Here is an 11,190-nt window from a genome sequence, read left to right as displayed (position 1 = left end):
GCGGAAGGGGGAGGCCTCTTTCATAATAAAAGCCCTATCCACTTCTGGCCAGCAGAAACTGCCTGGAGTGAGGGCTCTGGTGCCAGGAAGGAAAGAGTCCCCCGCCTGCCCACGCCGGGTTCTGCCCCTGGGCTGGGCTCAGAGGAGCCCCAATCGCACCTCTAAGGTGTTTGGGTGCAACTCATGGGGCAGGATCGGGACAATGATTCCCTACACTGGCCCTCTCCTCTGCAAAACCTCAGGAAGACCAGTCTGTCATTGGCACCTCTCCAGTTGCTTTGGGCACAGTGCCCAAGGGCGGTTTGGGAGGCAAATCCGTTAACCACTGAAGGTCATTAACAATGAGCAGAAACTCATTCAAGGGGCCAGAGTAAGGTATCAATTCGGATACTGCTCTGACTGTAAATAGTCTCTTTGTGTCCCCAGGACCAGCTACAGTGGGGCCAGACTAGAGGGTCTGCACTGGGCTTGCTATCTGTAGTGCAGGATCCTGCTGGCCTCACTGGTAACAGCTGGTGGCTGCCAAGGAGGATCTAGAAGTCTGAGAAATCTGATAGTTGGAACTTGGAGTTCTTAAGGGGAGGTAGACAATGGCTGGAGGTTAGGGCAGAGTGGACAGTAGGAGAGAATCTTAGAACCTCAAACAATGCCGAGGAGCAAATTTACAGAGAAGGAAACACTGTTGGGGGGGTCAAAAGCAGGAAGCCAGTCTGTCTGTAGCTTAAAGTCTAAGCCTACCTGCTAGAAAGTGAAAGCGTGGAGCTAATGGGAAACAGCACTGGCAGGGGCACTGCCTGAACATAGAATCCTAGAAGGGCTGGAACCCAGGGGCTGGAGGAATAACTCCAACAGAAGCACAGGGGCAGGGCGGTCACCCAGTGTTCGCCCTAGTGTTTAAGGAGTTGGATTTGGTTTTGAATCTTTGTCTCTCCACATTAGATATATGAGTGTGCCATGATCCTCCACATAAACATATGTGGATATATTTAAGGAAACTTTATTTTGATGGCATTTGTTTATTTATTTTATGCATGTCTGCCTTTGCGTATGCCCATGCACCATGTGGGTGTAGTGCTCATGGATGCCAGATGTCAGACCCTCTGAAACTGGAGTTCCAGGTGCTTGTGAGCTGTCATGTGGGTTCTGGGACTCAAACCTAGGTCCTCTGAAGAAAAGTCCGTGTTCTTAGATACTTAGCCATCTCTGCAACCCTGTATGATTAATTTTAATTAACTTGATATAATCTAGAATCCCTTGGGAAGAATTCTCAATGATGGGGTTGTCTATATCAGGTTGGCCTATGGGCATGAAGTGTCTTCTTAATTGTATTGAGTTAGGAGGCACTACAGAGTGGGCAGCACTGTTTGACTGGAGTTGTGAACTGAATAAAATGGAGTCAGCTGAGCACTACACGCATGCTGTCACGCTCTCCTCTTGACTCTAGATAGGATGTGACCAGCTTCAAGCTCTGGCTGGCCTGGCTTCCTCTCAGTGATAGAGTGTAACCTGGAAGTGGGAGCCAGATAAACCATTTTCTCATGAAATAGCTTTTGCCAGGGTGTTTTGCCACAGAAACAGAAAAGAAAATAAAAACAATTACTTTATGTGATATTCTCATATACTTTTACATTTTATTTAGTACGTGCATGTGCATATGTGTGTGTGTGTGTGTGTGTGTGTGTGTGTGTGTGTGTATGTGGAGGTCCAACAATCTGCTGGAGTCTGCTCTCTCCTCCCACCATGTGGATCCCATGCATGCAACTCAAGTCATCTGGTCAGCACCAATTACTTATCTACTGAGCCATCTTTCCACCCTGATTGTTGTGATCATAAAAAGAGAAAGAGCTATAAGAATATGTTCTGGCGGGATGTGGGGGAAGGGAGTGCCTCGGTGGGCCCATGAAGGGAAGAGACTCAGAGTTAAGTCAAAGCCCAGAATGATGTCTGTGTGAAATGTGTGAATCCTTTCCCCCTGAAGGACCAGACACACACTGCTATAATATAGAATAGAGTTTATTTAGGGCATGGGGGGGGGGGAGTTAAGAGAGTCGTAGAGGCAGAGAAAGGCTGAGAGAAGGAGAGAGTAATAAGTGGAGGCCAGCCATGGAAATGTGGAGAGAGGGAGGAAGGGAATGGGGAGCAAGGGGGCAAGAGGCAAGAGAGTAAGAGGGTAAGAGAGAGAGGAGGGGCCAAGCAGCCCCTTCTATAGGGCCAGACCTACCTGGCTGTTGCCAGGTAACTGTGAGGAGGAGCATAACTGACTGCTGCCAGGAACTGTGGGGGTGGAGTTTAGACAGAATACCAACATTGACTGTGATATTTTTATATTTTATTCTAATATTCTTAATGGTGATTTCAAGATAACTTGACTTCACTGTTATCTACTAATGGATAAAGTCTGAAGAACCTGTGCTAATGAATGGAACAGATTCGTTGAAGTGACTGTGCCACAATTAAGGACATTCTCTGCTCTTAAAGAAAACTTGAGTAGTTTCCAGGCCCCAGCGCCCACATCTGCTGGCTCCCTGCTGACTGTAATTCCATCTTCAGCAGGTCCAATGCCCTCTTTCAGACTGTGAATTTCTCTCACTAGACATGGTCACTGAGCTTCCAGGTTGGCTGACAGGGCTGGATCCATCCAGGCTGCTCCCAGAAGCAAAACTGTAAGAAATGCTTTTAAACAAAGCTTGGGAGGGAATGACACCCTCGTGTGTCTGACATTTCACACAGACATTATTCTGGGCTTTGACTTAACTGTGAGTCTCTTCCAGCTTCTGTACCATGCTCTATGGTCTCATAGGGGTAGAGAAAGAACTCAGTTCCAGACAATAAGCAGAAATCACCCCACAGTCTAGACTCTTCAACAAGATCTAGTCCAGGCCTTGCAGTTCTTATGTTCATGGCCACACTATGGCCACAACCATTCCATTGGGACTCTTACAGGCACTAACTGAATACTGCCCCATTCCTATTTGCTGCCATGCAGCAGTTCAGAGGGAGTCTTGTCTCCACAGTCCCTATCATCTCCTGCACATGGCTGCTATCCATGGCAGCAAATGCAGGAGGTACTGTTACAGCTTGGGTTTTGAAAGCCTCACAACGCCTATACATTAAGGCTTGGTCCTATGACAGTGTTGTCAGGGGAGAGTAGAGCCTTTAGGAGATGATCCCCATATACTGGGGTATGCGCTCCAAGAGGATGTAGGACCGCATAGTGCTTCCTTTTTCTGTGGTCCCTAGTTTGTGAGCCATACTTCTTACCACGCCATGCTGCCTCACTACAAGTCCAAAGCCACTGATCATGGGCTGCAGCCTCCAAAAACCCTTCTCTCTCTCTAAACTGAGTATCTCTAGCATTCTGTTATAGCAAGGGAAAGGGTTTGCCGAGAAGGGAAGATGAATCCTGAACATGAGTAATACATCCTATGAGCTGAGATCCCGGGGTGAATAAAAAAGAGGTAAAGGAGCTGCCATCCAGCCATAACGGCTCATGCTCAAGGCTTGTATTCCCAGCACGTTTGAGGCTAAAACAGAAAGACCACTGCAAGTTCAAGGCCAGCATATATAGCACAGTGAGCCCTGGGCCAGTCTACATAGCACAGTGAGTTTCAGGCCAGCCTAGGCTACAAAGTGAACCCTGTCTCCCGAAGCGAGTGGTGGGAGTGACACTAGGTGTCTCAGTCATGGTTCCCATTCCTGCACAAACATCATGACCAAGAAGCAAGTTGAGGAGGAAAGGGTTTATTCAGTTTAAACTTACCACACTGCTGTTTATCACCAGAGGAAGTCAGGACTGGAACGCAAGCAGGTCAAGAATCAGGAACTGATGCAGAGGCCATGGAGGGGTGTTACTAACTGGCTTGCTTCCCCTGGCTTGCTCAGTTTGCTTTTTTATAGAACCCAAGACTACCAGCCCAGGGACGGCACCACCCACAAGGGGCCCTCCCTCCTTGATCACTAATTGAGAAAATACCTTACAGCTGGATCTCATGGCATTTCCTCAAGGGAGGTTCCTTTCTCTGTGATAATTTCAGCTTGTGTCAAGTTGACACACAAAACCAGCCAGTACAATTGACCCCTTGTCAACTTGACACACAAATACATCACTATTAAGTCTCATCCCTTACTTTCTTATTCATCCCCAAGATCTAAATAACTTTAAAAGTCCCACAGTCTTTGCAAATTCCTACATATTAAAATTTCAATCCCTTTAAAATATCCAATCTCTTTAAAAATACAAAGTCTTTTTACAATTAAAGGTCTCTTAACTGTGGGCTCCACTAAAATACATTCTTTCTTCCAGAGGGAAAAATATCAGGGCACAGTCACAGCCAAAAGCAAAATCAAACTCCAACCGTCCAATGACTGGTACAACCCACAGACCCAAAGAGGCCAAATAACAAGGAGGGCCCAAGGGAGGATGGTTGAATCTTACTGAGAAGGGGAAATAAAATAGACATCAGAGGTGGAGGGAGGAAGGGAAGTGAATGGGAATGAGGATGAGGTGGGGAATGGGGTAGGGAGCAACCAGGTGTGGGGATGAGGAAAGAACAGCAATCAGTGGTGGGTGCTGGGGGCATCTCTAGGACATGCTAGAGATCTGGGATGGTGCAGGGAGGCCCCAAGGCATCTGTGGGGATGACTCTAGCTCAGACTCCTAGCAGTGGAGGATACAGAGCCTGAAATGGCCACTTCCTGTAAGCAGGCAGGATTCCCCTTGTAGGGATAAGGACATCAACTTGCTCACAAAACCTTTGGCACAAAATGAGTCCTGAGATATGCAGGGACAAAGATGGACCAGTGACATTCTTATGTTGTGGTTTCTCCTTTTTAATGAATCAACATTTCCACTAGTCTTCAGTGAGTGGGATCCTGTCCTCAGGGTACCAGGTTCCTCTTTAATAGTGCCAATGTCCTTTTAACAACAACAGTTGCACTTTAATAAGTATACCTATTTTGAAACTCACTTTATCTCTAACAAATACTTTTCTCACTAAATTGCACTTTTGAGCATCCACTCTTTGCAGACTGCAGATCTGGATGAGGAAAGTATCCATGTCACACATCAGATGCTTGCTATCTTCCCACATAATTTCTGTAACCAACTTAGTCCTTATTCGTATATCCAGCCTCACTCAAGTTGTGGGACATGAGCAGAAAATTGTCAGTTTACCATAGAAATAGCCTTTAGCCCAGTTCCTGATGGAGTTCCTATTCATGCTCTGGAAGCCTAATTAAATGAGACTGCACTGTCCTCATTTCTATCAGCATTATGACTTCTAAATCCCATGAGAATGATCCACTAGCCTCGGCTTACAATGTTCTAGGGCATCTCTATCCCAGGCATCCAGTCTTCTACATCCCTTATGGAATCCAATTTCAAAGGCCCAAGAACCACATGGTCAGGTTTATCACAGCAACAGCTTGCTTTTGGTACCAATTGTATTTATTGCTTTTCTTACGAAACTGACAAAAGCGACTTTCAAGAGGGCTTGTTTTGGCTCTAGTCCACTGCATCAGGGAAGTGCTCACAGCAGCGTGAGGCAGCAGCTGGTCACATAGTACCTGGTCAGGAAGCAGATGAATGCTGGTTGCCCAGTTTTTCTTCTTCAGTCCAGAAACCCCATCCAAATTGAAAGTGGGCCTTCCTATCTCAGTGAACCTCATGAAAGAAACTCACAGATGTGCTCAGGTTTGTGTCCATCCTAACTCTAGCTCCCATCAAACTGACAACCAAGATTAACCATCTACAAGTCAATGACCAAGTCTTAACAACCCAAATATCTTAAATCAAAGCAGACATGTGGTTTGCACATTTATGAATTACACTTCTGAAATAGCTGTTTCCAGTCTGCTCAGTGTAGCAGTGCCACTTTGGTACTTCATGAAACAGTATTTTGTCCAGAAACTTAACACTAAAATATCTCAAAATGTGCTTATAAAGGCTCATTAACAATAGTTTCTCCAATACAATATACTTTAAGCTAACTAAAGTTATTCTCAACACTGTGGACACCTAAGTGTAGAACAAGTATGAAGATACAAGGCACTTTGGGGATTCAGAGCAAAGATGTATAAATGCTATCAGATACTGACTTTGGAGTTTTAACTTTTAAATTAGTTCAAATAGCCTTTTTTTTTTTGGTTGTTTTATTTTTTTGGATGGGTTATGTTGTATAAAGTGGTCTTGAACCAGTGGGTCAGGTGATCTTCCTGCTTCAACCTACCAAATAAACTGGGGAAGAGGTATGCCTTCCCTATCTCCCAGTGTCACAACTGGAGAGGAGACGAGTAGAGCTGGATCTCAAGATGTGAAACTCTGAATGGCAGACAGCCAGCACCTACTCAAACAGGGATTTCTGCAGAGCAGTTCTTTATGAAGGACCCCTAGGCCAGAAGTTTTTGACACATTTCTTTATCCGTTAAGCCCAACTCTGTTCAGAGGCCATAGCATCCCAGAGCTATCTTAAGTTCTATGAGTGTTCCTCTGCAGAATCTTAAGTCCAAAGTCTTAAGATCAATATTTGGAATTCTGTGTTAATCAATATTCACACCATCTGGTCAAAGGAACTTCTTTTTCTCTGGACTCCAGTCCAAACTTCAAATGAGCTAGACATCACATTCTGTAGATCACTGCCTAAACTCGAAATCCCATTTCTAGCCCCTCATGATCTTTCTTCATCTGCTGAGTAAGGTTTCTGTATTTCACTATAAACTGTATGGTTTGTGAACTCTACCTTCATAAAGCTGTTTAAAAAGGACACAAGTATCTGCTTTGCACACGATAATGAACAACTTTAATGAACTAAAAAAGCATTACATCTACAGAAATATGTGTGACTATAGAAAGACTGCACTTGACAGCAGTGACATGGCTCTGCCTTCCTGGTACACCTGACCTAGAGGAATGCTTTCATCCTGGATATTTTTGCTCCAGCCAGCTGAGCGTACTTTCTCAGTTTTGCGATGTATCCTAGAAGGGAGGGAAATCACAGTATCTGTAAGCCATCTTAACATGTTTCAATATAAAAGTGATTTTTATTCTAAATATTCATCTAAATAAAAGCATTTTAATATACAAAACACCAACGATCTTGTAAGTAACTCAAATCAAATTCATTAAGGCACACAAAAAGTTTAGACATGAAAGTGACAGGGACAAGCTGTGAAAAGGAAGGAAACTGGGTAGTAGGGTTGTGTGGGGGGTACTAGTACATTTACTCACATATGAAAATGACAAAATGAAACATTATGTATGATCAAAATATATTAAGAAAAACCTTTTCTTGAAAGGTGAAAAAAATAATTTAAATGGGAGCATGGTTAAGGATGTAACTCAGTGGTTCACCACTTGCCTAACATATATCTATGCAAGGCCTTTAAAAAAACTGAAGAAGGGTGCTTACTATTAAAGTTTACATGAAACAATAAGTCATAGAGCGAGCCAAAGCATTTACCATTTGGAGTTGGCAAATAACTAAGCAAGCCCTTCAGTCTGAGGACCCAAGCAGAGACCTACAGTACAGAAACCTTACCCAGAAAAGCCACATGTGCAAAGTTCTCAAGCACCACTTCCTTGTACAGGGCCTTCTGATCAAGGGTCAAGCTGGCCAATTCCTGTTCCGTGAAGTGCACAGTCACATCTTCAAATATCACTGATTCCTGAAATGACAAATAACAGCTCTCCTAGACATCAGACAATCATAGGACACAACTGTGTACTGCTGATTAAAGTATAACAAGTACAAACTGGATGAGTGTTCTAGAAAACTTTTGTAGAGCATATAGTAAGGCTAACCAAATGCATTCTTCATAATCTAGCAATTTCATTCATGCACACACGCAATCCCATGAGAATGAGCACCTATATCCATCAAAAGACAAGACTGCAGTGCGGTACTGGATCAATGGTAGAGTGCTTGCCTGGTGTCTTGGTTAGACTTAGTATTGCTATGATGAAATACCACGAGCAAAACCAAGCTGTGGAAGAAAGGATTTATTTGGCTTACATCTCCACATTGAAGTCCATCATTGAAAGAAGCTAGAACAGGAACTCAAACAGGGCAGGAACCTGAAGGCAGAAACTGATGCAGAGGCCATGGAGAGGCTCTGCTTACTAGCTTTCTTCCCCTGGCTTGCTCAGCCTGCTTTCTTAAAGAACCCAAGACCATCAGCCCAGGGATGGCATCACCTACAATGGGCTGTACCCTCCTTTATCAATCATTAATGAAGAAAATACTTTACAGACTTGCTACAGCTTATAGGCTTTGAAGGCTTTTTCTTTTTTTGGTTTTTCGAGACAGGGTTTCTCTGTGTAGCCCTGGCAGTTCTGGAACTCATTCTGTAGACCAAGCTGGCCTCGAACTCAGAAATCTACCTGTCTCTGCCTCCCAAGTGCCGGGATTAAAGGTGTTAGCCACCACTGCCCAGCTGAAGGCATTTTCTTAATTTAGGCTCCCTCCTCTCAAATGACTTGAGTTTGTGTTGAGTTGACATAAAAGTATGCAGCACATGTAGTATGCACAAAGCCCTGTATTCAATGCCCAGTCCAGTGCCAGGGGCAGGCGTTGGAAGGATATCATTGGCTGGAAAAATGGTTTAGAGAGTAAAATAGTTGTTTCACAAGGATGAACACATAAAGTTAGATCCACATAGAAGCTGGGGTGGAAGCATCTGCACTCCAGTGTGGAGAGAGGGGCAATCCCCATGGCTTTGGAAAGGACACAAAGTAGAACATTTTATAGTGTTAATGTAGCCAGGCAGTAGTGGCACACGCCTTTATTCCTAGCACTTGGGAGGCAGAGGCAGAGGCAGGCGGATTTCTGATTTCGAGACCAGCCTGGTCTACAGAGTGAGTTCCAGGACAGCCAGGGCTACACAGAGAAACTCTGTCTTGAAAAAAAAAGAAAAAAGAAAAAAGAAAGTTGTCCTCTGAAGCCACACATGCTCTGTGGCACACATATTAATACACATATAAGCAAGTAAATGTAATAAAAATTAAAAAAAATAAAGTGTTAATGATGGGTTTAAGTCTCGGCGGGACGCGTCTGCAGACATCAGGCCCAGACAGTTCCACATGTAAGAGGTTTAATTGGGGAGGGGGGTGGAGGATAGCGGCGCAGGAAGAGAGAGGGGAGAGAGAGAGAAGAAAGAGAGGAAGATGGAGGAAAGTACCCATATATATATATGCTGTGACGTAGCAGTCCAGGTAAAGGTGGGAGCTGAACCCAATGGATTCTGGGAATATGGTGGCCATTGCCCTGGCGACAGGTCTGTGGACCTGCCCATATCTGCCGCAGGTTCTGGATGCTAACAGTTAACATAAGTGATAATCATATGAATGACTATCAAAAAAGTGAATTATACAGTTAAAACATGTGTCAGTTAAACTCAGTGAGAAATTTCTAAAATAAACAATATATTAATGTGAATGCACTCATAGGTACATGCTTGTATGTATATATCTACATATACATTTATGTGAGCATATCTGTATATATGTGCATATATAGCACTGTAAACTCTCACAGGTATGTACAGTAACAAAGACTATCCAGCTCACCCCAGGCTCTGCTTTTATGGAGATATCTTCCATCATCAAATCTTTCAGTTCTGTAGCAAATACAGGCTTAAATTTTTCAGGACCTGAAGATAACCAGAGAACCAATTAGTGGTAATAACTCTACTTATCTTCTCCAGCATACAATTCTTGATCCATCCTGTTCTCAAGGCCCTGTGAAGTATTATTCATCAGTTACTTCTTCTTATCAGTAGCAATTCTAGTCTTAACAAAAGTGAGATGGCAGGAACAATGGAGAATGCAAAATGGAAGAACAGGATCATCCAGGAAATGTGTAATGATAATCTGTACTGTTAAAACTATAATTTCAGTAATCCAGAGACAACAGCAAGGACAGATTATAAAGTAGGAAAAACAGTGAGCAGAATGTTATGAAACTGACTAAAGAAAAGTGGCATTCCACACAGTTAAGATCCATAGAGCTCAGGTGAGTGTATACATAAAATCCATTGAATACTGACAGACCTAAGAATCAGCCTAGCCCCATGCTACTTAATAGTTACTATCGTTTTTAGTAAAGCAAGTCAAACAATTTAGAGATGGTTTATTAGGAGTATTTTTATGTTTTCTGAATGTAGATTGTTATATATTTGCTCAATTTTATAACAGTGAGCAGTGAGAAGGAAAACAGTACCATGTTAAAAAAATCTAAGAACTTCACAATATGGTTTCAAATGTTCTAGTATAGAGAAGCAAAGCAGTTTCATTTCTAAGTGCTAGTTTCTGCTCTGGGTAAATTCATCCTTTAATAATCAGAAAGTAAGCCTGCTGTCATGCAAAGGAATGGATGGGCAGATTTATGCTTGAAGATAATACCGGAGATGTGAACAACTGCTATCTAACACATAAAAATATGAAGAGTATAAAGGAGGGTACAAAGAGCTAAATCAAGACATTTTTTCATATAAACATCGAAAACCGTTATACCCAGCACACATTAGGTGCTTTCTTACAAATACCTGTTTGGGAATTAACATTAATACACTCTGATTTAAATTTCAGGGTTCTACACGTGAACTGTTCACTCCATCTCGGTGGGGAAACTTACACGTTACAGGACTCCCAATGTTTTAACTGCTCTACGTTTCATTTGGATGTACATCACAGCAGGCAAATTACGTTATCACAGACCAATTTCCTGTCACCACTCAAAGGATAGAAAGGGTTTTTAAAACTGTCCAAAGATTGATCGGCAGCACTAGGGTTTAAGTAATGAAAAACACCCTGACAAAAATGCCACGTCCTCCTCTGGCCTTGCCCTACCCTTCAGGTCCGCCTTCTTCTTAAGGTCCACGGTGCCATTTTCCTGCACAGGGGTCAAGTCCCCCAGCAGGCTCTTCCTGCCTGCATCTCAAGCTATCCCGCCCCAGGTGTCACCCTCCTGCCCAGCCTGAGTAGGGCCTCCATACATCTCTCCCTGTCAGGCTAAGGAACACTCAGCGCCCTCTCCCTGCCCTCCGGCCCTCTTCCCGCCCAGGCCTCGCGCCCTCAGGCCCTCTTCCCTCCCAGGCCTCGTGCCCTCTGGCCCTCTTCCCGCCCTCGGGCCCTCTTCCCGCCCTCGGGCCCTCTTCCCGCCCTCAGGCCCTCTTCCCTCCCAGGCCTCGCGCCCT

At 44.0% G+C, this 11,190-nt stretch overlaps 1 protein-coding gene across 1 annotated transcript in view; it reads right to left on the bottom strand.

The window, feature by feature from the left end:
* Window positions 1–6,771: 6,771 nt before the first annotated feature.
* The window catches only part of Krbox1 (KRAB box domain containing 1), a 4,955-nt gene continuing 536 nt past the window's right edge, over window positions 6,772–11,190 (bottom strand). The window contains exons 2-4 of the mRNA XM_031345254.1: window positions 9,563–9,645; window positions 7,536–7,662; window positions 6,772–6,973 (exon numbers count right to left, since the gene is read on the bottom strand). Coding sequence (XP_031201114.1) covers window positions 6,900–6,973; window positions 7,536–7,662; window positions 9,563–9,598 — 237 coding nt within the window. The 5' untranslated portion in view covers window positions 9,599–9,645 and the 3' untranslated portion in view covers window positions 6,772–6,899. The remainder of the gene's footprint in view (window positions 6,974–7,535; window positions 7,663–9,562; window positions 9,646–11,190) is intronic.

Source organism: Mastomys coucha, unplaced genomic scaffold, assembly GCF_008632895.1.
Source record: "Mastomys coucha isolate ucsf_1 unplaced genomic scaffold, UCSF_Mcou_1 pScaffold23, whole genome shotgun sequence".
Taxonomy (NCBI): domain Eukaryota; kingdom Metazoa; phylum Chordata; class Mammalia; order Rodentia; family Muridae; genus Mastomys; species Mastomys coucha.
This window is presented reverse-complemented; position numbering and strand designations above follow the sequence as displayed.